A 26,958-nucleotide genomic window follows, 5' to 3' on the forward strand; every position below is an offset into this window, starting at 1 on the left:
TTGCCTGAGGAGGTGGTGATGGCGAACTCAGTCGAGGGGTTCAAGAGAGGCCTGGATGTCTTCCTGGAGCAGAACAATATTGTATCATACAATTATTAGGTTCTGTAGAAGGACGTAGATCTGGGTATTTATTATGATGGAATATAGGCTGAACTGGATGGACAAATGTCTTTTTTCGGCCTTACTAACTATGTTACTATGTTACTATGTTAAAGGCTCTCAGGAATTTGATGAACAAATACACTTGGAGCTTCAGAAATTGGCAACATCAGAGTATTTAACAGAAATATTGAATTTACTGTCTACTACTAACTAAGAAATGTTACCACCCGCAGGATAGGCAATAACTTGTTGATTGCTGGGGTCAGATCACTCTGAACTGTACCGATTGGCAGAACGGGAACTTTTATCCCAGAATGGGGTGACAGTGGGCATGCTCAACCTGTGCTCCATTTATTCCCTAAGGAGCTGCCAAGCCCATTGAGAATTAATGGAGCAGTGGTCAGGCATCTGCCCAGCTTGGCTGCCTTATAACAGGGATATATAAATTCCCTGATCCAACAATCGGTGCGGGTCCCAGTCCCTGACAACCATCTTGTGGATAGCTGATAACTTGTTTTAACCAGAAAACCCCTTTAATAACAAAATAAACTAAAAGCTCTTCTGTCTACTGGTAGAAGTTATTCCAGCAGACTTCTTGGAGTTCATCACCTTCAGCCTCACAGATTGAACCCCATCAATATTGATACTTGCAGTACATTGACGGCATCGAGTTTCCCATCTGTTTGCCTGTAAACACACTGGATTCATTCTTCGCACATTGACAATATCTCTTGTGTGTGCAGATTCCTCCTTGCTGTAGCACACTGTGTCTTTTGAAGAATTTGCTTTTAGAGCTAAGCTTTCAGAGGCCAGTACACCTTATCACACTTTCACATTCTGTACAAAAAAAGAGAAAAAAAGGGGGAAAAAACCTGCCAGGACTTGTGCCAGTTAAATCCAAGCTCTCAAGGGATTTGTCATTCTTTTGGCGTCAGATTAGATGTTCAAATCATGCAATGTATTTGGGGGCTGCCATGAATGTCTCTGGAACGTTTAATGAGGCTAATCCCACAGCAGTACATTCCAAATAGCTAATGGGCTCAGGTTCAGCGCCTAGTCTACCTTCAGAGAAGAGTGGCTTGTGCAGTGGGCGGTCGTGATCCATGAATATGCTATTAGAGTAATGGCCAGCAGCAAAGACCAAAGACAACACACACTTTAGAGGAACGACTGACTGCCCTTGGTGAGGAACTTGCTTGAAACTCAGGTAAACAATCAATACTTTTTTGCAGAGAAAACAAGAGCAAATGATGGATGGATGAGGGGATAGATAGATAGATAGATAGATAGATAGATAGATAGATAGTATCAATTATGGAAGCCACTACTAGTTATTTCTTAGAGCTTTGCACTCTGTAAAACAGAGAAACTTGCTTAAAACTCAGGTAAACAATCTACATTCATTTTTATTTGGTTGTGAAAAAACGAGGATGGATGGATCAACAGATATATAGAAAGATATTAGATGATAAATAGATATATAGATAGACATTAGATGATAGATAGATATTAGATGATAGGTGATAGATAGATAGATAGATAGGTACATAGATAGAGAGTACCAGTTATAAAAGCCACTAATAGTTATTTTTCAGAGCTTTTCACTCTGTAAAAACCTAATGGACTGTGTTTAGGACAGAAAGCATCAGTGCACATTGTGCCCTTAGAAAAATATAAATTTGCTCCAGAACCTTGACAATATGATTGATGTTGTCACAATAGGGGGTTAAAAATGAACATAGGCTTTGTAACTTCTAACCGCTTTAGACTTAGTGTAAATTCAGTCGCTTACATGCCATGCTGAAAATGTTTCACTTAAAAAAAAAAAAATCTAAATTGAGGCAAGCTACAGGAAATCCCAGCAAATGGGCATATTGATTATTGCTGCCCCAATCAACGTGAATGATATTTAATTTGTTAATTGAGAACATAATGAAAATGATACAACGGGAAAGTAATGTTAAGTGCCTCATGATTGATATTTTTTACCTAGACAGTTAAATATTGTCATTCATGTAACCAACGTCCTTATGTGAAATATTTTCATACAGAAAGTTTTGTTTTTCCATAAATAATAGAAGATGAATAAAATAAAGCACAGAACATAAATTCTCATAAAAAACATATATTTATAAAACCTTTTACATCTAGGAATTCAATAGTCTAATGAACTGATGGTTTCGGGTATACTGAGATAAGTTGTAAGATTACCTTTTGGAGATGGTCACATATTTTAGAGTACTTAATCTATTTCAAGGTACTTAGACCAGAAAAGAACTGGAAAGTCATATTTAGACCACTTACTGCAGTTGGGAAAAATATGATATAGATACATATAGCCAAGAGAAAGGGTTTTTTACTAGCTTAAGAAAGGTCAAATTAAAATCAATTTCATTTTTATGGTCCAATTTTAACTGAATTCTATGATGGGCTAGGTGTTCAGCAAAGATTAAAGCCTATCATGATTCATTACTTTTAACCTTTAAAGAAAAAATAAATTACAGCATTTGTCCTACAATCCATTTTATAATGATCCATGTGAAATTCGACAATGGCTTTCCGTAGACAACTTCTCTACAAAGAGTCTCAATTAGTTATAGGACTCAATGGGACTAGAGTTGAGTGAATATGTTTGGAACCCATCATCAAAGAAAATTTTGGAACGAATAGGGTGCAAAAATGGCAAATTCGGATTCGGCATTCGTTTCCGAACATATTCGCTCAACTCTCGTCATAATACATATTATACCATGATATAGTGTGTACAAAAGTAGTTGGAAATGCCTATGTTTGGCCTTATTAGGTGCGAGAGATTCATTTTCTATCCCTACACTAGGCTAGAGACTGAGACAGTCAACAGTGGCATGGGTTTTATCTTACAACTAACCTTGGAATAATGTAACAATACACAGTAGCTGTTCGTAAATGTTAGAATGACATTGAAAACAGTGAAACATTGGCAATTAAGCACATAACGTAATAAACAGGTACAACTACAACATCTGTCTGTAGAAATAAAGTTCTCTGTACAAATCTATTCCAGAAATAGCAGCAATCAGGTGGCAGAGGACATAACAAACTCTTCACCTTCCAAAACCAGACCCCTTGTGTCTTTTACTGTATCCAGCTGACTCTATTAGGAATGCATTTTTTGCACAATAGTACAGATAGACCCCAGAACTTTATCAAGTTGGAAGGGTTTTGTCCATTCAGACATATTTCTGGAGAAACCTTGTTTCCTCCTACCTAAGAGAAGTTTGGTATAGGGGAAATGCCAAACAGGGACAGAAAAAGTAGGTAAAGATGATACTGTGAAATATAACTCGCATTTTCAATATTTCATAGAATTTAATATTTAGAGAAGAGGTTTGAGCAGCACACCATGCTGTCCAAGTGCACTTCACACGGTGGCTCATGGTCCATTTGAGCCATGAAAAAGTGCAGAAGAAAAAGAGGAAACAGCACTTCCACCATCATAAAAAGCATTTGTAGACAAATCTACCCAATGTGTGATATTTCAGCCTTTATCTCAGCCTTTCTCAAGCTTGGAAAATGTTGGGATATAGGCTGGTACGTCACATAATGGACTGATTTGATTACAAATTCATGTCGTTAAGGTAGAAGTGTTGCTCCTCTTTTTCTTCTACAATTCAACATTTGTGGCAACAAACTGTTTTTCATTTTTACACAATGCAATATCAGAACGAAGCCTGGTAGGCGAAACGCGCGTTGGGGTGCAGCGCAGCACGGTTCAACAGGGAGTTATTGCACTTTTTATAGGAACTATGGCCACAGGTACTATGTGGGCTATTTAGCCGCCATATTATCCTTACTTAACCGGTTAGCTCTCTCTCTATTTGTCTATAGACCCTACTATTATTCGTAACCATTGATTAGCTAAACAGGCTGGCACAATAGGTCTAATGACTATATATCCGGTCTATGGGTGAGTGTGTGATTTATCTATTCTATGCATGGTTACTGTTTAATTCATGCATTTTTATTATGCTTTATGCTTGACTTCATCAGACTGGCTATTGTTTGCTACATGGTCTCAATGATATATACTTGTGTATCTTTAGGTTCCCTATAGTATAGTTCCTATTTAGGACTTTGAAAATGGCAGATATTCTTGCTTAAACCCTACTGTCATAGATTTTATTGTCTCTGTTTGACCTTTTGTTTCTCACACCTTCTTTGTTATGTTATTTTTCTATAGTTCACATTTGTTGATATAAGCTTAATAAAGTTTGATATTGTCATAATTTTTTGCCTCTTTGGGTGATTTATATAGTCTACATGCTACAGAGAATTTATGGTTGTCTTTTTCTATTATGCATTGTAATATGAATATATTTCTATAGGTTAAGTATTCTAAACACTTTTTGATGTTGCATTTCCATATAGAAGATTTATATAGGTTGTTTTAATATCAGAAAAATGAGTAACAGCAGAACACTATGTTATTATTACTTCATTTAAGTATGCATGTAACCTACAGTTAGGTCCATATATATTTGGACAGAGACAAAATTTTTCTAATTTTGGTTATAGACATTACCAAAATGAATTCTAAACAAAACAATTTAGATGCAGTTGAAGTTCAGACTTTCAGCTTTCATTTGAGGGTATCCACATTAAAATTGGATGAAGGGTTTAGGAGTTTCAGCTCCTTAACATGTGCCACCCTGTTTTTAAAGGGACCAAAAGTAATTGGACAGATTAAATAATTTTAAATAAAAGGTTCATTTTTAGTACTTCTTTGAAAACCGTTTGTTGGCAATGACTTCCTGAAGTCTTGAACTCATGGACATCACCAGACGCTGTGTTTCCTCCTTTTTGATGCTCTGCCAGGCCTTCACTGCGGTGGTTTTCAGTTGCTGTTTGTTTGTGGACCTTTCTGTCTGAAGTTTAGTCTTTAACAAGTGAAATGCATGCTCAATTGGGTTGAGATCAGGTGACTGACTTGGCCATTCAAGAATATTCCACTTCTTTGCTTTAATAAACTTCTGGGTTGCATTGGCTTTATGTTTTAGGCCATTGTCCATCTGTAGTATGAAACGACGACCAATCACTTTGGCTGTATTTGGCTGGATCTGAGCACACAGTATGACTCTGAATACCTCAGAATTCATTCGGCTGCTTCTGTCCTGTGTCACATCATCAATAAACACTAGTGACCCAGTGCCACTGGCAGCCATGCATGCCCAAGCCATCACACTGCCTCCACCGTGTTTTACAGATGATGTGGTATGCTTTGGATCATGAGCTGTACCATGCCTTCGCCATACTTTTCTCTTTCCATCATTCTGGTAGAGGTTGATCTTGGTTTCTTCTGTCCAAAGAATGTTCTTCCAGAACTGTGCTGGCTTTTTTAGATTTTTTTTTAGCAAAGTCCAGTCTAGCCTTTTTATTCTTGATGCTTATGAGTGGCTTGCACCGTGCAGTGAACCCTCTCTATTTATTTTCATGCAGTCTTCTCTTTATGGTAGATTTGGATATTGATACGCCGACCTCCTGGAGAGTGTTGTTCACTTGGTTGGCTGCTGTGAAGGGGTTTCTCTTCACCATGGAGATTATTCTGCGATCATCCACCACTGTTGTCTTCCGTGGGCGCCCAGGTCTTTTTGCATTGATGAGTTCACCAGTGCTTTGTTTCTTTCTCAGGATGTACCAAACTGTAGATTTTGCCACTCCTAATATTGTAGCAATTTCTTGGATGGGTTTTTTCTGTTTTCGCAGCTTAAGGATGGCTTGTTTAACCTGCATGGAGAGCTCCTATGACCGCATGTTTACTTCACAGCAAAACCTTCCAAATGCAAGCACCACACCTCAAATCAACTCCAGGCCTTTTATCTGCTTAATTGAGAATGACATAACGAAGGGATTTCCCACACCTGTCCATGAAATAGCCTTGGAGTCAATTGTCCAATTACTTTTGGTCCCTTTAAAAACAGGGTGGCACATGTTATGGAGCTGAAACTCCTAAACCCTTCATCCAATCTTTATGTGGATACCCTCAAATGAAAACTGAAAGTCTGGACTTCAACTGCATCTGAATTGTTTTGTTTGAAATTCATTGTGGTAATATCTATAACCAAAATTAGAAAAATGTTGTCTCTGTCCAAATATATATGGACCTAACTGTATATAAAAAGTAACTGCCCCTTCAAGATAACAGTTTGCAGCTGAATTGATTCCTATCATGGATACCAGTGCAGAAGAATTGTAGGCTAGGCTTCTTCGTGTGTTCTGTATGTGTCCTCGGGTTCCCTTTCTGTAACATTACATTATGCATAAAAAACAATTTGATACAAAAAATATAGAAAAACAAAGGGATGAACTTATTTTATCCTTTTTGTACCTTGTGTGAAATAATTCTTATGTCCTGTAAACCCTGTTTTCTCAGCTCCCAGGAGTTAGTTTTCTACAGCATAAACCAAATAAATTGTAATAATATTAATAAATGCCATTGCTTCGTGATACTTTACACACATATTTTTCATAAAAAATTCACATTTTCCGTTCCTTGACTCCAATAACAAATGAACTAGAAATAAATCTCTTGTGGGAAGAATTTAATCTTTTCTTCCTTTAGGTCTACAATGCTTCAGGCAAAACAAAACCACAGTGGCAGAAAATGACACTTGTACATGTTTATTGTTAACTTCCTTCTGTTTTTATAGAGAAAGCCAAAAGCTAGAGTTTTCCTGTATCAAGTTAATGCCTCCAGAGCACTTGACCTGATCTTGACTTACATATGCAAATGCTAGCCCTGAAATCTTCTCAGGTCCATGTCAATGTATTTCCACACAATATGTGCTCAGTATCGCAGCATAGAATTAAATGCTGTAAGTTCATATAGATGCTCGTGGTATACTATCTACCAATATTTTGTAAAGGGAATTTCATCTAAATTTATTTTTAAACAAGATTTTTTTTTTTACCAAACTGACTTCCCCTATTTTTTCTTGTTATCACATTGTTTTGTCTGGCAGGCTGATTAATAAAGCATAGGGCACAGTCAGACGGCCATATTAAACGGACCGAGATTGGGACACAATGCATGACTGGCTGGCGGCTCTCCTGACCTGAACCTGACAGATTGTATTAAAATATAGTATAAATCACCATACAGCGTAGAGTAGCACTGATTTCCATATAGACAAGTGTCATCCACATAGGAAGGAAACATAAACTATTATAGTGAATATCAAGTATAAAGTACCTTACCCATGGTACACTCCCTCCCTAAGAGTCACTCCCTCTTTGAGAAAGCTACGCGAAACGCGCGTTAGGGGGATTCATCCAAGGTCCTAGGCGTTGGTTACCTGCACCATGGGTAAGGTACTTTATACTTGATATGCACTATAATAGTTTATGTTTCCTTACTATGTGGATGACACTTGTCTATATGGAAATCAGTGCTACTCTACGCTGTATGGTGATTTATACTATATGTTAATACAAGCTAGCCATATATGGGCGTACACCATACTATTATGTGCTAATATTTGTGCTTCTTTATCACTACCATGGTGACATCATGACTATATAGTCCCGTGCCTGGGATCAGGGTGTTTTACACTAGGGCCTCCTTGCTTCTTTTGTAATTTTTGCTTGGTTACGGTTTTAATGATTTTCAGTAATAAAATATATTTATATTATAATAATTTTGTATGGAACTCCATTTTTTTGTTGTTTTGATTATCCGTAGTATACTTTATTGTCCTCATACCTACATGGGTAGAGTTAGATGTTTATTTAAATCTACATATGTTTCATGTGGGATCCATATTATATCTGTGAGTGTTTTCGCATTTTAAAAGAAGAGTCTGAAAATGGCAGGACCCCAATAACCTTAGTTGGCCCCGTTTCTTTCCATGAACTTAGTGCTGACTGCTCTCCTGACAGCTATAGCAATCAGTGGAGTTGTGTGATACTAGTCGGTCTCACGCCTTCAGAACAAGGCATGATTGAAGATGCGTCCAACCAATATTCCTATAGGCAAAAAGTATCTAGCTAAGTATCACAAATGAAATCAAAAAGAAAATGGTGCTACAAAATGTATCACAAAGATACCAACTTTATTAAATATAAAATATAATGGATTTAGTTAAAAACAGAGTAGCTCAATGGTGGGCTAACAACAATCCTCCCAAGCCTATAAACTGTATAAAGTATTCCAACATATCTACTGCAGTACATTCCCTAATGGTTAAGATATACATCAGACAAAAGAATATATATGATCGAAATTGGGGCAGAAGTTTCATCACACCTTACTAACAAATATATTTTTTTCAAAAATAAGCAATTAATTAACATGAATAATTTACTGTACTTAGATCACCTATATAACCGCCGTTGGGTATGATTTTGCTACATTTAATAAAAATATGGGTATCTGGTATTACAAGGAAATCTGTCTGTGACAACTGTTAAGTGCTTCTATTTGTCAGAGGTACTTACTCGATTGTTGTGATTGAAAAATAAATGAGTTCATGTATCATCAGCTTTAAAGCGCATTCTTGTGTTGATCAATGACTGTGTATTCAAGATGATTGCTACATATGTTTTCTGGTTTCTGAACATTATTTGATATTGATTTTGTAACCTTTTCTGTTCTTTGTTCATTTATTCAGGCCCAGAAATCATGGATCGAACGAGTCTTTCACAAGAGAGAGTGCGTCCACATCATACCCAGCACCAAAGACCCCCATAGGTACGGTTTGTTATGCACAAATAGGGTGAGAGCAGTCACAATCAGTGTGATGACAGTTGTTATTCTGAATAAATTAATAGCAGTTATCTATTCAGTAGAAAAGTAGAAATCATTGGATTTTTTTTCTTTTGTGATAGAAAGTGCTGAAATAGGTTTTTCTATGTTCAAAATGTTGTGCCATTCACAGGACAGTATACACAGCGTTACATCTTTATTCTCCAGGCCATTGCAGTTACTATAATATCATATAATACCGCATTTTATTTTTTTAAATAAAATGGATACGAAGGCTCCAACACACGATATACGTTATAGTGCTACGAAGTGCTCCTTGTACCCCAGCACCCATGCAATATCCAAGTTGTGGTACAAAAACACTGAATGCAAACTTGTTTTTGAGCCCTTGGTGACTGACTATACAATCTACCCCCTCTTCCATTCTCCCTGGTAGCAAATGTACTTTTTTTTAATATTTGAACAGTGATTCAGACATGTGTAACCATTTAAAATGAAGCAAACGCTTAAAGTTCCTTCTTAGAATTAGAGTCCCAAGTCAAGAACATTTCCGTAACCTCAGTAAAAGTCTATCATTTGATGTCCCTGATTGTTTTCCCTTTGTTCTGAAATCACGTCTCAAGACATAGAAACATTTTGACCTGAGTGTAAAGGTGATGGATTTGACGCATTTATTTCCTTATTCCCAGCAGATGGAAATGAAATGTAATAGCTTGTCCAGTGTTTCAGCTCAACATACTGTAGAGAACTTAACCCAGCAAGTTCACTGTCCTGGAAGCCCAGATCTTGTGTAGGACGTATAATATGTTGTCATACGCAATCACCATATTGTTTCCTTTATGCTGTAGGTGTTGTTGTGGGCGTCTCATTGGCCAACATGTTGGGTTGACTCCAAGTATATCCATCATCCAAAATGAGAAGAATGAAGGCAGGCTGAATCGTAATGACGTTCAATCAGAAAAGTGGTCGATTGGAAAACACACTCAGCTCAGCCCCACCGATGCCTTTGGGACAATTGAATTCCAGGGAGGGGGGCACTCCAATAAGGCCATGGTATATTTCTCTCATACTTTATTTATCTAATGTATTGAACTAAAGGACTATTTTATTTGTATTTTTAGTATTATTATTATAACAATATCTACAGTGCATTTATTTGCATATTAGATTCTGTATATTTAATTGAAACACAATTATTGATTACCATGGGTAAAACTAAACTTTAGCAACTACACTGTGTGCAGAATTATTAGGCAAGTTGTATTTTAGAGGATTATTTTTATGATTGATCAACTATGTTCTCAATCAACCCAAAAGACTCATAAATATCAAAGCTTAATATTTTTGGAAGTTGGAGTGTTTTTTTTTTAGATTTAGCTATCTTAGGAGGATATCTGTTTGTACAGGTAACTATTACTGTGCAGAATTATTAGGCAACTTAATAAAAACCAAATAGAGTGTCCCATCTCACTTACCATAAATACTCGAGTATAAGCCGACCCGAGTATAAGCCGACCCCCCTAATTTTGCCACAAAAACCTGGGAAAACTTATTGACTCGAGTATAAGCCTAGGGTAGGAAATGCAGCAGCTACCGGTGAATTTCAAAAATAAAAATAGATGCTCCATACCATTCATTATTGCCCCATAGATGCTCCATATAAAGCTGTGCCTCATATAATGCTCTGCACCGTTCATTATGGCCCCATATATGTTCCATAGAAAGCTGTGCAATATATAATGCTCTGCACCGTTCATTATGGCCCCATAGATACTCCATATACAGCTGTGCCATATAGAATGCTCTGCACCGTTCATTATGGCCCCATAGATGCTCCATATAAAGCTGTGCCATATGGAATGCTCTGCACCGTTCATTATGGCCCCATAGATGCTCCATATAAAGCTGTGACATATGGAATGCTCTGCACCGTTCATTATGGCCCCATAGATGCTCCATATAAAGCTGTGCCATATATAATGCTCTGCACTGTTCATTATGGCCCCATAGATGCTCCATATAAAGCTGTGCCCCACATATAATGCTCTGCACCGTTCATTATGGCCCCATAGATGCTCCATATAAAGCTGTGCCATATATAATGCTCTGCACTGTTCATTATTGCCCCTTAGATGCTCCATATAAAGCTGTGCCCCACATATAATGCTCTGCACTGTTCATTATGGCCCCATAGATGCTCCATATAAAGCTGTGCCCCACATATAATGCTATGCACTGTTCATTATGGCCCCATAGATGCTCCATATAAAGCTGTGCCCCACATATAATGCTCTGCACCATTCATTATGGCCCCATAGATGCTCCATATAAAGCTGTGCCCCATATATAATGCTCTGCACCGTTCATTATGGCTCCATAGATGCTCCATAGAAAGCTGTGCCCCATATATAATGCTCTGCACCGTTCATTCTGGCCCCATAGATACTCCATATAAAACTGTGCCATATATAATGCTGCTGCTGCAATAAAAAAAAATCACATACTCACCTCTCTGTTGTGAATTCTGTTGTCAAGCTCCCTCCTGTGGTCATGAATGGTACTTCGGCTGGTTCTGTCCATGGGCTTCCTCTGGTGGTTGTGAGTGGGGTTGCGGCTTCTGAGTTTCCTTCCACAGGTGACGAGGTTAATTCGTTAGCTGGCTGCTCTATTTAACTCCACTTAGATCATTGCTCCATGCCACCTGTCAATGTTCCAGTATTGGTCTGTTCGCTCCTGGATCGTTCTGGTGACCTGTCTTCTCCAGCAGAAGCTATGTTCCTGCTTCTTTTTCTCTTGTTTGCTATTTTTCTGTCCAGCTTGCTATTTTGATTTTTGTCTTGCTTGCTGGAAGCTCTGGGACGCAGAGGGGCGCCTCCGCACCGTGAGTCGGTGCGGAGGGTCTTTTTGCGCCCTCTGCGTGGTTTTTTGTAGTTTTTGTCACCTTTCCTATCCTCTGTCTGTTCAGTAAGTCGGGCCTCTCTTTGCTATAATCTATTTCATCTCTGTGTTTGTGATTTTCATCTTAACTCACAGTCATTATATGTGGGGGGCTGCCTTTTCCTTTGGGGAATTTCTCTGAGGCAAGGTAGGCTTTATTTTTCTATCTTTAGGGCTAGCTAGTTCTTAGGCTGTGACGAGTTGCATAGGGAGCGTTAGGAGCAATCCACGGCTATTTCTAGTGTGTGTGATAGGATTAGGGATTGCGGTCAGCAGAGTTCCCACGTCCCAGAGCTTGTCCTGTATTATTAATAACTATCAGGTCTTTCCGTGTGCTCTTAACCACCAGGTCCATTATTGTCCTAACCACCAGGTCATAACACCTCTCTTCGCTCAGGACGCCGGCACTTTCAATATTTACCTGCTCCTCGTGCGGCTCCGTCTCCAGCACTGAAGCTCAGCAGAGGGCGCGCACTGACTACGTCACCGCGCCCTCTAACCTGAGCGTCACAGCCAGAGGACGCTGGAGACGGGAGCCACACCAGAACGAGGAGCAGGTAAATATCGCGCAGTGCATCCCTCCCCGTATACTTACCTGCTCCCGGCGCGGTCCCTGCAGTCCCTGCTTCTCCTCTTCCTGTATTGAGCGGTCACAGTTACCGATCATTACAGTAATGATCTATGGGAGGTGGAGCCGCATATTCATTAATTTAATGAGCGGTACCATGTGACCTCAGTACAGGAAGAAGATGCAGTGCTGGAAGAAGCAGGGACGTCCAGGGACGGCGCCGGGAGCAGGTAAGTATAATTAGACAGCCCCTGCTCCCCCTCCCCTGCTGACCCCCGGGTATGACTCGAGTATAATCCAAAAGGGGGACTTTCAGCTCCAAAAAATGGGCTGAAAATCTCGGCTTATACTCGAGTATATATAATTATTTTCACCAGGTAATAATAATTTATAATTATTTTCACCAGGTAGACCAATATAACTACACAAAATTTAGAAATAATCATTTCTGACAAGCAAAAACAAACCCCCCCCCAAAAAAACCCAAAATTAGTGACCAATACAGCCACCTTTCTGTATGATGACACTCAACAGCCTTCCATCCATAGATTCTGTCAGTTGCTTGATCTGTTTACGATCAACATTGTGTGCAGCAGCCACTAGAGCCTCCCAGACACTGTTCCGAGAGGTGTACTGTTTTCCCTCCCTGTAGATCTCACATTTTATGAGGGACCACAGGTTCTCTATGGGGTTCAGATCAGGTGAACAAGGGGGCCATGTCATTATTTTTTCTTCTTTGAGACCTTTACTGGCCAGCCACGCTGTGGAGTAGTTGGAGGCATGTGATGGCGCATTGTCCTGCATGAAAAGTATGTTTTTCTTGAACGATACCGACTTTTTCCTGTACCACTGCTTGAAGAAGTTGTCTTCCAGAAACTGGCAGTAGGTCTGGGAGTTGAGCTTCACTCCATCCTCAACCCGAAAAGGTCCCACAAGTTCATCTTTGATGATACCAGCCCATACCAGAACCCCACCTCCACCTTGCTGGCGTCTGAGTCGGAGTGGAGCTCTCTGCCCTTTATTGATCCAGCCTCTGGCCCATCCATCTTGCCCATCAAGAGTCACTCTCATTTCATCAGTCCATAAAAACTTTGAAAAGTCAATCTTAAGATATTTCTTGGCCCAGTCTTATGTTTCTTGTTCAAAGGTGGTCATTTTTCAGCCTTCTTTACCTTGGCCATGTGCCTGAGTATCACACACCTTGTGCTTTTTGTTACTCCAGTAACTTTGCAGTTCTGAAATATGGCAAACCTGGGGGCAAATGGCATCTTCACAGCTTCAAGCTTGATTTTCCTCAATTCATGGGCAGTTATTTTGCGCCTTTTTTGCCCAACACGCTTCTTGCGAACCTGTTGGCTATTTGCCATGAAATGCTTGATTGATCGGTGATTACGCTTCAAATGTTTGGCAATTTCAAGACTGCTGCATCCCTCTACAAGACGTCTCACAATTTTGGACTTTTCAGAGCCCGTCAAATCTCTCTTCTGACCCATTTTGCCAAAGGAAAGGAAGTTGCCTAATAATTAAGCACACATTATATAGGGTTTTGATGTCATTAGACAACACCCCTCCTCATTACAGAGATGCACCTCACCTGATTTACTTAATTGGTAGTTGGCTATCAAGCCTGAACAGCTTGGAGTAGGACAACATGTATAAAAAGTATCATGTGATCAAAATAAAACTTGCCTAATAATTCTGCACACAGTGTATTTCCAATTTGTAGCATATACCGTATATACTCGAGTATAAGCCGAGATTTTCAGCCCAAATTTTTGGGCTGAAAGTGCCCCTCTCGGCTTATACTCGAGTCAAAGTGGGTGGCAGGGTCGGCGGGTGAGGGGGTGAGGGCGCTGAGGCATACTTACCTGCTTCCAGCGATCCTGACGCTCCCCGCCTGTCCCATGGTCTTCGGTGCTGCAGTTGTTCTCCTCTTCAGCGGTCACGTGGGACCGCTCATTAGAGAAATGAATAGGCGGCTCCACCTCCCATAGGGGTGGAGCCGCCTATTCATTTCTCTAATCAGCGGTAACGGTGACCGCTGATAGAGGAAGAGGCTGCGGCACCGAAGACAGCTGTACGAGGGAAGGAGCCGGACACCGGGACCAGGTGAGTATCGCATATTCACCTGTCCCCGTTCCAGCCGCCGGGCGCCGCTCCATCTTCCCGGCGTCTCTCTGTCTTCCCGGCTTCTCTGCGCTCTGACTGTGCAGGTCAGAGGGCGCGATGACGCATATAGTGTGCGCGGCGCCCTCTGCCTGATCAGTCAGTGCGCAGAGACGCCGGGACCGGACGCTGGGAGCTGCAAGCAAGAGAGGTGAGTATGGCATTTTTTTTTTTTACTGCAGCAGCGGCAATGGCAGAGCTTTCTATGGGGAAATATGAACGGTGCAGAGCACTATATGGGGCACAGCTATAGGGCAATAATGAACAGTGCAGAGCACTATATGGAGCACAGCTATAGGGCAATAATGAACCGTGCAGAGCACTATATGGGGCACAGCTATAGGGCAATAATGAACAGTGCAGAGCACTATATGGGGCACAGCTATAGGGCAATAATGAACAGTGCAGAGCACTATATGGAACACAGCTATAGGGCAATAATGAACAGTGCAGAGCACTATATGGAGCACAGCTATAGGGCAATAATGAACAGTGCAGAGCACTATATGGAGCACAGCTATAGGGCAATAATGAACATTGCAGAGCACTATATGGAGCACAGCTATAGGGCAATAATGAACAGTGCAGAGCACTATATGGAGCACAGCTATAGGGCAATAATGAACAGTGCAGAGCGCTATATGGGGCACAGCTATAGGGCAATAATGAACGGCGCAGAGCACTATATGGGGCACGGCTATAGGGCAATAATGAACAGTGCAGAGCACTATATGGCACAGTTATGGGGCAAGAATGAATGGTGCAGAGCACTATATGGCACAGCTATAGGGCAATAATGAACGGTACAGAGCACTATATGGCACAGCTATGGGGAAATAATGAACGATGCAGAGCACTATATGGCACAGTTATGGGGCAATAATGAACAGTGCAGAGCACTATATGGGGCACAGCTATAGGGCAATAATGAACAGTGCAGAGCACTATATGGAGAACAGCTATAGGCCGGCTTCACATTTGCGAGTTTTACGGACGTAAGAGCGCAGAAACTACGTCTGTAAAACTCGCAAAACAAACGGCACAATTATTCTCTATGCCCCTGCTCCTATCTGCCGTATTAAACTGATCAGTATTATACGGCTTTCTACGGCCGTAGAAAATCGTAGCATGCTGCGTTTGTCACCGTATTGCGCAAATAAAACGTCAATGAAAGTCCCAAAAATACGGATCACACACGGACCAGCAGTGTGATTTGCGAGAAATACGCAGCGGTGTTAGCGAGAAAATCCGGCAATTCAGTGCGGTGTACAGTAAAATCACACTGACAGCTTACAGTAGAATCGGTAGAATAAATGTGTACACATAGAATAGGTATATATATATATATATATATATACAGTTAGGGCCAGAAATATTTGGACAGTGACACAAGTTTTGTTATTTTAGCTGTTTACAAAAACATGTTCAGAAATACAATTATATATATAATATGGGCTGAAAGTGCACACTCCCAGCTGCAATATGATAGTTTCCACATCCAAATCCGAGAAAGGGTTTAGGAATCATAGCTCTGTAATGCATAGCGTCCTCTTTTTCAAGGGACCAAAAGTAATTGGACAATGGACTCTAAGGGCTGCAATTAACTCTGAAGGCGTCTCCCTCGTTAACCTGTAATCAATGAAGTAGTTAAAAGGTCAGGGGTGGATTCCAGGTGTGTGGTTTTGCATTTGGAAGCTGTTGCTGTGAGCAGACAACATGCGGTCAAAGGAACTCTCAATTGAGGTGAAGCAGAACATCCTGAGGCTGAAAAAAAAGAAAAAATCCATCAGAGAGATAGCAGACATGCTTGGAGTAGCAAAATCAACAGTTGGGTACATTCTGAGAAAAAAGGAATTGACTGGTGAGCTTGGGAACTCAAAAAGGCCTTGGCGTCCACGGATGACAACAGTGGTGGATGATCGCCGCATACTTAATTGGGGGAAGAAGAACCCGTTCACAACATCAACTGAAGTCCAGAACACTCTCAGTGAAGTAGGTGTATCTGTCTCTAAGTCAACAGTAAAGAGAAGACTCCATGACAGTAAATACAAAGGGTTCACATCTAGATGCAAACCATTCATCAATACCAAAAATAGACAGGCCAGAGTTAAATTTGCAGAAAAACACCTCAAGAAGCCAGCTCAGTTCTGGAAAAGTATTCTATGGACAGATGAGACAAAGATCAACCTGTACCAGAATGATGGGAAGAAAAAAGTTTGGAGAAGAAAGGGAACGGCACATGATCCAAGGCACACCACATCCTCTGTAAAACATGGTGGAGGCAACGTGATGGCATGGGCATGCATGGCTTTCAATGGCACTGGGTCACTTGTGTTTATTGATGACATAAGAGCAGACAAGAGTAGCCGGATGAATTCTGAAGTGTACCGGGATATACTTTCAGCCCAGATTCAGCCAAATGCTGCAAAGTTGATCGGACGGCGCTTCATAGTACAGATGGACAATGACCCCAAGCATACAGCCAAAGCTACCCAGGAGTTCATGAGTGCCAAAAAGTGGAACATTCTGCAATGGCCAAGTCAATCTCCAGATCTAAACCCAATTGAGCATGCATTTCACTTGCTCAAATCCAGACTTAAGACGGAAAGACCCACAAACAAGCAAGACCTGAAGGCTGCGGCTGTAAAGGCCTGGCAAAGCATTAAGAAGGAGGAAACCCAGCGTTTGGTGATGTCCATGGGTTCGAGAGTTAAGGCAGTGATTGCCTCCAAAGGATTTGCAACAAAATATTGAAAATAAAAATATTTTGTTTGGGTTATGTTTATTTGTCCAATTACTTTTGACCTCCTAAAATGTGGAGTGTTTGTAAAGAAATGTGTACAACTCCTACATTTTCTATCAGATATTTTTGTTCAACCCTTCAAATTAAACGTTACAATCTGCACTTGAATTTTGTTGTAGAGGTTTCATTTCAAATCCAATGTGGTGGCATGCAGAGCCCAACTCGCGAAAATTGTGTCACTGTCCAAATATTTCTGGCCCTAACTGTATATGTCAGTGAGACACATATATATATTAATATTTCTTCCAGCGCTAGACAGCTTTAAAGCCGGTAATTCAATTACCGGCTTTTGCTTTCTCCTTCCTAAAACCCGACATGATATGAGACCTGGTTTACATACAGTAAACCATCTCATATCCCCATTTTTTTTGCATATTCCACACTACTAATGTCAGTAGTGTGTCTATGCAAAATTTGGCCGTTCTAGCTAGTAAATTAAGGGGTTAAATGGCGGAAAAAATTGGCGTGGGCTCCCGCACAATTTTCTCCGCCAGAGTAGTAAAGCCAGTGACTGAGGGCAGATATTAATAGCCTGGAGAGGGTCCATGGTTATTGCCCCCCCCCCCCCCCTGGCTAAAAACACCTGCCCCCAGCCACCCCAGAAAAGGCACATCTGGAAGATGCGCCTATTCTGGCACTTGTCTACTCTCTTCCCATTCCCGTGTAGCGGTGGGATATGGGGTAATGAAGGGTTAATGCCACCTTGCTATTGTAAGGTGACATTAAGCCAAATTAATAATGGAGAGGCGTCAATTATGACACCTATCCATTATTAATCCAATACTAGTAAAGGGTTAAAAAAAAAACACAAACACATTAATAAAAATTATTTTAATGAAATAAAAACAAAGGTTGTTGTAATATTTTATTCAACGCCCAATCCAATCACTGAAGACCCTCGTTCTGTAACAAAAAAAACATAATAAACCAACAATATCCTTACCTTCCGCAGATCTGTAAAGTCCAACGATGTAAATCCATCTGAAGGGGTTTAAATATTTTGCAGCCACGAGCTTTGCTAATGCAGCAGCTCATGTCTGCAAAACCCCGGAGAATGTAGGTAAAGTAGGTCATTGACATATATTTACCTGCATTTGCGGTGAGGTGCCCTCTGCTGGCTGTTCCTAGATCGTGGGAACTTTCCTAGAAAGCTCCCTGGCTCGAGTTCATATGAGGACAACCAGCAGAGGGCGCCTCTTATGAACTCGAGCCAGGGAGCTTTCTAGGAAAGTTCCCACGATCTAGGAACAGCCAGCAGAGGGCGCCTCACCGCAAATGCAGGTAAATATAGGTCAATGACCTACTTTACCTTCATTCTCCGGGGTTTTGCAGACATGAGCTGCTGCATTAGCAAAGCTCGTGTCTGCAAAATATTTTAACCCCTTCAGATGGATTTACATCGTTGGACTTTACAGATCTGCGGAAGGTAAGGATATTGTTGGTTTATTATGTTTTTTTTGTTACAGAACGAGGGTCTTCAGTGATTGGATTGGGCGTTGAATAAAATATTACAACAACCTTTGTTTTTATTTCATTAAAATAATTTTTATTAATGTGTTTGTGTTTTTTTTTAACCCTTTGCTAGTATTGGATTAATAATGGATAGGTGTCATAATTGACGCCTCTCCATTATTAATTTGGCTTAATGTCACCTTACAATAGCAAGTTGGCATTAACCCTTCATTACCCCATATCCCACCGCTACACGGGAATGGGAAGAGAGTGGCCAAGTGCCAGAATAGGCGCATCTTCCAGATGTGCCTTTTCTGGGGTGGCTGGGGGCAGGTCTTTTCAGCCAGGGGGGGGGGCAATAACCATGGACCCTCTCCAGGCTATTAATATCTGCCCTCAATCACTGGCTTTACTACTCTGGCGGAGAAAATTGTGCGGGAGCCCACGCCAATTTTTTCCGCCATTTAACCCCTTAATTTACTAGCTAGAATGGCCAAATTTTGCATAGACACACTACTGACATTAGTAGTGTGGAATATGCAAAAAAAATGGGGATATGAGATGGTTTACTGTATGTAAACCAGGTCTCATATCATGTCGGGTTTAGGAAGGAGAAAGCAAAAGCCGGTAATTGAATTACCGACTTTCTGCTATATCGCGCTGTATAAAATATTAATATATATACATATATGTGTCTACTGACATATATATATATATATATATATATATATATATACAGTATATATATATATATATATATATATATATATATATATATATATATATACAGTATATATGGTTTTTTTTTTTTTTTACACATGGATCCCTTATATATCCGTATGTCGGTTTTGCAAGCCTGCGATAAAAACACGCAGTACGGATGACATACGGATTACATACGGAGGATGCCATACGCAAAATACGCTGAAACACCCTGCCTACGGAGGAGCTACGGACCACTATTTTCGGGACTTTTCAGCGTTTTACGGCCGTAATATACGGACCGTATTTTCATACGCTGAATGTGAAGCCGGCCATAGGGCAATAATGAACAGTGCAGAGCACTATATGGAGCACAGCTATAGGGCAATAATGAACAGTGCAGAGCACTATATGGAGCACAGCTATAGGGCAATAATGAACAGTGCAGAGCACTATATGGGGCACAGCTATAGGGCAATAATGAACGGTGCAGAGCACTATATGGGGCACAGCTATAGGGCAATAATGAACAGTGCAGAGCGCTATATGGGGCACAGCTATAGGGCAATAATGAACAGTGCAGAGCACTATATGGAGCACAGTTATGGGGCAATAATGAACAGTGCAGAGCACTATATGGAGCACAGCTGTAGGGCAATAATGAACAGTGCAGAGCACTATATGGAGCACAGTTATGGGGCAATAATGAACAGTGCAGAGCACTATATGGAGCACAGCTATAGGGCAATAATGAACAGTGCAGAGCACTATATGGAGCACAGCTATAGGGCAATAATGAACAGTGCAGAGCACTATATGAAGCACAGTTATGGGGCAATAATGAACAGTGCAGAGCACTATATGGGGCACAGCTATAGGGCAATAATGAACGGTGCAGAGCACTATATGGGGCACAACTATAGGGCAATAATGAACAGTGCAGAGCACTATATGGGGCACAGCTATGGGGCAATAATGAACGGTGCAGAGCACTATATGGAGCACAGCTATAGGGCAATAATGAACGGTGCAGAGCACTATATGGGGCACAACTATAGGGCAATAATGAACAGTGCAGAGCACTATATGGGGCACAGCTATGGGGCAATAATGAATGGTGCAGAGCACTATATGGAGCACAGCTATAGGGCAATAATGAACAGTGCAGAGCACTATATGGCACAGCTATAGGGCAATAATGAACAGTGCAGAGCACTATATGGAGCACAGCTATAGGGCAATAATGAACAGTGCAGAGCACTATATGGGGCACAGCTATGGGGCAATAATGAACAGTGCAGAGCACTATATGGAGCACAGCTATAGGGCAATAATGAACGGTGCAGAGCACTATATGGAGCACAGTTATGGGGCAATAATGAACAGTGCAGAGCACTATATGGGGCACAGCTATAGGGCAATAATGAACAGTGCAGAGCACTATATGGAGCACAGCTATAGGGCAATAATGAACAGTGCAGAGCACTATATGGAGCACAGTTATGGGGCAATAATGAACAGTGCAGAGCACTATATGGAGCACAGCTATAGGGCAATAATGAACAGTGCAGAGCACTATATGGAGCACAGTTATGGGGCAATAATGAACAGTGCAGAGCACTATATGGGGCACAGCTATAGGGCAATAATGAACAGTGCAGAGCACTATATGGAGCACAGCTATAGGGCAATAATGAACAGTGCAGAGCACTATATGGGGCACAGCTATAGGGCAATAATGAACGGTGCAGAGCACTATATGGGGCACAGCTATAGGGCAACAATGAACAGTGCAGAGCACTATATGGGGCACAGCTATAGGGCAATAATGAACAGTGCAGAGCACTATATGGAGCACAGCTATAGGGTAATAATGAACGGTGCAGAGCACTATATGGAGCACAGCTATAGGGCAATAATGAACAGTGAAGAGCACTATATGGGGCACAGCTATAGGGCAATAATGAACGGTGCAGAGCACTATATGGGGCACAGCTATAGGGCAACAATGAACAGTGCAGAGCACTATATGGGGCACAGCTATAGGGCAATAATGAACAGTGCAGAGCACTATATGGAGCACAGCTATAGGGCAATAATGAACAGTGCAGAGCACTATATGGAGCACAGTTATGGGGCAATAATGAACAGTGCAGAGCACTATATGGCACAGCTATAGGGCAATAATGAACAGTGCAGAGCACTATATGGAGCACAGTTATGGGGCAATAATGAACGGTGCAGAGCACTATATGGCACAGCTATAGGGCAATAATGAACGGTGCAGAGCACTATATGGGGCACAGCTATGGGGAAATATGAACGGTGCAGAGCACTATATGCGGGACGAGTTGACGTTTTTATTGGTAACATTTTCGGGTGCGTGACATTTTTTGATCGCTTTTTATTCTGATTTTTGTGAGGCAGCAAAAACCAGCTATTCATGAATTTCATTTGGGGGGCGTTTATACCATTCCGCATTTGGTAAAATGGATAAAGCAGTTTTATTCTTTGGGTCAGTCCGATTACAGCAATACCTCATTTATATCATTTTTTTATGTTTTGGCGCTTTTAGACGATAAAAACTATTTTATAGAAAAAATAATTATTTTTGCATCGCTTTATTCTGATGAATATAACTTTTTTATTTTTTCGCTGATGATGCTGTATGGCTTGTTTTTTGCGGGACAAGACGACGTTTTCAGCGGTACTATGCTTATCTATATCCATCTTTTTGATCGCGTGCTATTCCACTTTTTGTTCAGCAGTATGATAATAAAGCGTTGTTGTTTGCCTCATTTTTTTTCATTTTTTTACGGTGTTCACTGAATGGGTTTACTAGTGGGACAGTTTTATAGGTCGGGTCGTTACGGACGCGGCGATGCTAAATATGTGTACTTTTATTGTTTTTTTTTATTTAGATAAAGAAATGTATTTATGGGAATAATATATTTTTTTTTCTATATCTCGTAATTTTTTTTTATTTTTACACAACTAAATATATATTTTTTTTTTTTTTATAAAGCAGCAAAAGAGGAAAGGAGCAGCACAGCTTCACCAAGCAGAGATAATCAATGGACACATGGGAAATATATAGCAGTCCGAAAAAGGGAAGGAGGTGCTATTTGCATGAATAAAGTCCATACGAAATCCAAACAAAAAGAATTGCAAATGCACTCACCACCTGCAGTAGAAAGTGTTTCTTTATTCAAACACAAGACGGTACATCTTCACGGCACGGGGGAGTGAAGGGTGGCCAGAAAGAGTGTGCGGCAGACGAGACGACGGCCGTTTCGCGCTGAACAAGAGCGCTTCTACGGGTTAGACCCGTAGAAGCACTCTTGTTCAGCACGAAACGGCCATCGTCTCGTCTGCCGCACACTCTTTTTGGCTACCCTTCACTCCCCCGTGCCGTGAAGATGTACCGTCTTGTGTTTGAATAAAGAAACACTTTCTACTGCAGTTGGTGAGTGCATTTGCAATTCTTTTTGTTTGGATTTCGTATATATTTTTTTTACTTTATAACATTGCCCGGGGGGGCATCATGTTATAAGGTCAGATCGCTGATCTGACACTTTGGAGAACACTGTGTCAGATCAGCGATCTGACAGGCAGGGCTCCTGGCTTACCAGCGCCTGCTCTGAGCAGACCCGGATGCAGCCCCGCAGCCTCCCCAGACCCGGATGCAGCCCCGCAGCCATTTTGGATCCGGGGCCAGCAGGGAGAAGAAGGAAGGAGACCCTTGGAGCAACACGATCACATCACGTTGCTCCGAGGGTCTCAGGGAAGCACGCAGGGAGCCCCCTCCCTGTGCGATGCTTCCCTATACCGCCGGAACACTGCGATCATGTTTGATCGCAGTGTGCCGGGGGTGGTCCGTGACCGCTCCTTGCACATAGTGCCGGATGTCAGCCGCGATAGTCAGCTGACACCCGGCCGCGATCGGCTGCGCTTTCCCCGTGAGCGCGGCCGATCGCTATGACGTACTATTCCATCCCTGGGAATTAAGTCCCAGGTCACCTTGACGGGATAGTACGTCAAATGGGATTAAGGGGTTAAAGGACCTCACTTATATCAGGTATTTTCATGTCCGAAATCTGCAATTTAAATATTTGTCTGTGTGTATCATTATTAGCACTATTTGTTCACAGCCGGGAACCATAGGTTTCTTAATTAGACCCAGTGTATAGGAAACTGTTTGTTTCGGAATACTAAGAGAAAGAAGATTTTTAAAAAATTTCTTTTTCTATTTTTTTCTATTACCACCACTCCATTCAGTGAGTGCTAGGTGTCGAGTTCCCACCGCTGCACAGGGGGAATCTCAAACCATGTCTGCTGCGGTCTCCCATTCTCCTCCAGCCGCAGTGGAACCTGCTCAGCGGAGACATCGGTCCCAGCGTCTGGCTCAGCCTGATACTGTGCGAATGGTTACTGTTGCATTTCCAGGCTCGGCTCTTGTAGCCAGCACTGGTCAGTGGCGAGCAGGCTTTTCTGGGACTAAGTTCTGCTTTTCACGCACTGAGCATGCCCACAGGAGCACCTCTCATTGGAGGTCGGGGGTCATACGCTCAGGCCCTGTTGCAGCTCCTATTGGTCCACCAGGAAGGTCCTGTAGAGCTGCAACTATAAGAGGTTCGCATAGCTTATGCCAGTGGATACTATACCACTCTATTCATGTGTGGTGTGGGGCTGTACACTCAGGCAGGCAGCTAGAGTCAGTGGGGGCAATTAGCCTTGGCTTAGCATCTGGTTCCTTCATGTGTGCGGTTAGCACAGAAGAGTTCCAGAGCAAGCACAACCCAAGTTAGGGTAATAGTTTTGTGTACAGCGCGACTCTGTGAGGTAACAGAGATCGCTTCCAGTTCACACGGGGCGAAGCTTAACCCACGTGTGAGCTCAGAATTTATCTGCCATTACTTAGCATCAGATATCTCTGCACGGTGGACCCCGGGCTGTGAACGAACCTTGTAGCTACCTATCTATACTCAGTGCGTTCCGCAAGCCCTAACAATGAATAGGTTGGGACAGGTGATAAGAATGGAGGATAGGGTAGGGAAGGCCAATGGTCTAAAATGTGATTATTTTTTTTGTTGCATGTTGTTGCATACAATACTATGGTTTATATATATATATCAATAAATTTCAAGAAAAAAATATGTTATATCTTCTACTTCTGTCTGTTTGCAGTATGTTCGAGTTTCCTTTGACACCAAGCCTGACTTACTGCTGCACCTTATGACAAAGGAGTGGCAGCTAGAACTGCCAAAGCTTCTCATATCAGTCCACGGAGGCCTCCAAAATTTTGAACTCCAGCCAAAACTGAAACAGGTCTTTGGGAAAGGCCTAATTAAAGCTGCCATGACTACAGGGGCTTGGATATTCACCGGAGGAGTCAACACTGGTAAAATGCCTTATTAGATAGATAGATAGATAGATAGATAGATAGATAGATAGATAGATAGATAGATAGATAGATAGATAGATATGGGATAGATAGATATGAGATAGCTAGATAGGTAGATAGATATGAGATAGATAGATATGGGATATATAGATAGATATGGGATATATAGATAGATATGGGATAGATAGATAGATAGATAGATAGATAGATAGATAGATAGATAGATAGATAGATAGATATGAGATAGATAGATATGGTATATATAGATAGATATGGGATAGATAGATAGATAGATAGATAGATAGATAGATAGATAGATAGATAGATAGATAGATATGGGATATATAGATAGATAGATAGATAGATAGATAGATAGATAGATAGATAGGTTGATATGAGATAGATAGATATGAGATAAATATGAGATAGATAGATAGATAGATAGATAGATAGATAGATAGATATGGGATAGATAGATAGATATGGGATAGATAGATAGATATGGGATAGATAGATATGAGATAGATAGATATGGGATATATAGATAGATATGGGATAGATAGATAGATATGGGATAGATAGATAGATAGATAGATAGATAGATAGATAGATAGATAGATAGATAGATAGATAGATAGATAGATAGATAGATATGAGATAGATAGATATGAGATAGATAGATATGGTATATATAGATAGATATGGGATAGATAGATAGATAGATAGATATGGGATATATAGATAGATAGATAGATAGAGTACAGACCAAAAGTTTGGACACACCTTCTGATTTACAGATTTTTCTGTATTTTCATGACTATGAAAATTGTACATTCACACTGAAGGTATCAGAACTATGAATTAACACATGTGGAATTATATACTTAACAAAAAAGTGTGAAACAGAAAATATGTCTTATATTCTAGGTTCTTCAAAGTAGCCACCTTTTGCTGACTGCTTTGTACACTCTTAGCATTCTCTTGATGAGCTTCAAGAGGTAGTCACCGGGAACGGTCTTCCAACAACCTTGAAGGAGTTCCCAGAGATGCTTAGCACTTGTTGGCCCTTTTGCCTTCACTCTGCGGTCCAGCTCACCCCAAACCATCTCGATTGGGTTCAGGTCTGGTGACTGTGGAGGTTAGGTCATCTGGCGTAGCACCCCATCACTCTCCTTCTTGGTCAAATAGCCCTTACACAGCCTGGAAGTGTGTTTGGGGTCATTGTCCTGTTGAAAAATAAATGATGGTCCAACTAAACGCAAACCGGATGGAATAGCATGCCGCTGGAAGATGCTGTAGTAGCCATGCTGGTTCAGTATGCCATCAATTTTGAATAAATCCCCAACAGTGTCACCAGCAAAGCCCCCCAATACCATCACACCTCCTCCTCCATGCTTCACGGTGGGAACCAGGCATAATGAGTTCATCCATTCACCTTTTCTGCCTCACACAAAAACACAGTGGTTGGAACCAAAGATCTCAAATTTGGACTCATCAGATCAAAGCACAGATTTCCACTGGTCTAATGTCCATTCTTGTGTTCTTTAGCCCAAACAAGTCTCTTCTGCTTGTTGCCTGTCCTTAGCAGTGGTTTCCTAGCAGCTATTTTACCATGAAGGCCTGCTGCACAAAGTCTCCTCTTAACAGTTGTTGTAAAGATGTGTCTGCTGCTTGAACTCTGTCAAACACCTATATACCAGGCCAGCACCAAAATGCTTAATACAGAAAGTGAAAGAGTATCAAGAGTTGCAAGGATGTATAAGGCAGGGTTCCGTGCACAACCATGAAAATCATACCAAGAAAAGAAGCACCAAATGAACCAAAATATACTAAAAAATATATAAACTTTATTATTGCACAACAGATTGTAATCAAGTATTTTTACAAACAGGGACAGGACAATGATACCCTGAAGGATGAAACTGCAGTAGTAAAACAGGTTAGCAAATTGCAAGAATCCCAGGCCAAGTTACTAGGACAGACAGGTCATAAAGTGCATTTGAATAGTGCTGTAGAGTGTAGCATAGTGCAAAAGCTATATATATATATATATATATATATATATATATATATATATATATATA

General features: G+C 41.0%; 1 protein-coding gene across 1 annotated transcript in view; it reads left to right on the forward strand.

Moving 5' to 3' along the window:
- Positions 1 to 26,958, forward strand: part of TRPM3 (transient receptor potential cation channel subfamily M member 3) — a 783,591-nt gene that overhangs the window by 291,159 nt on the left and 465,474 nt on the right. The window contains exons 2-4 of the mRNA XM_069763506.1: positions 8,748 to 8,827; positions 9,691 to 9,895; positions 24,658 to 24,871. Of these exons, the coding sequence (XP_069619607.1) occupies positions 8,748 to 8,827; positions 9,691 to 9,895; positions 24,658 to 24,871 (499 nt within the window). The remainder of the gene's footprint in view (positions 1 to 8,747; positions 8,828 to 9,690; positions 9,896 to 24,657; positions 24,872 to 26,958) is intronic.

The sequence above is a fragment of the Ranitomeya imitator genome, chromosome 1 (assembly GCF_032444005.1).
Source record: "Ranitomeya imitator isolate aRanImi1 chromosome 1, aRanImi1.pri, whole genome shotgun sequence".
In the NCBI taxonomy this organism is placed as follows: domain Eukaryota; kingdom Metazoa; phylum Chordata; class Amphibia; order Anura; family Dendrobatidae; genus Ranitomeya; species Ranitomeya imitator.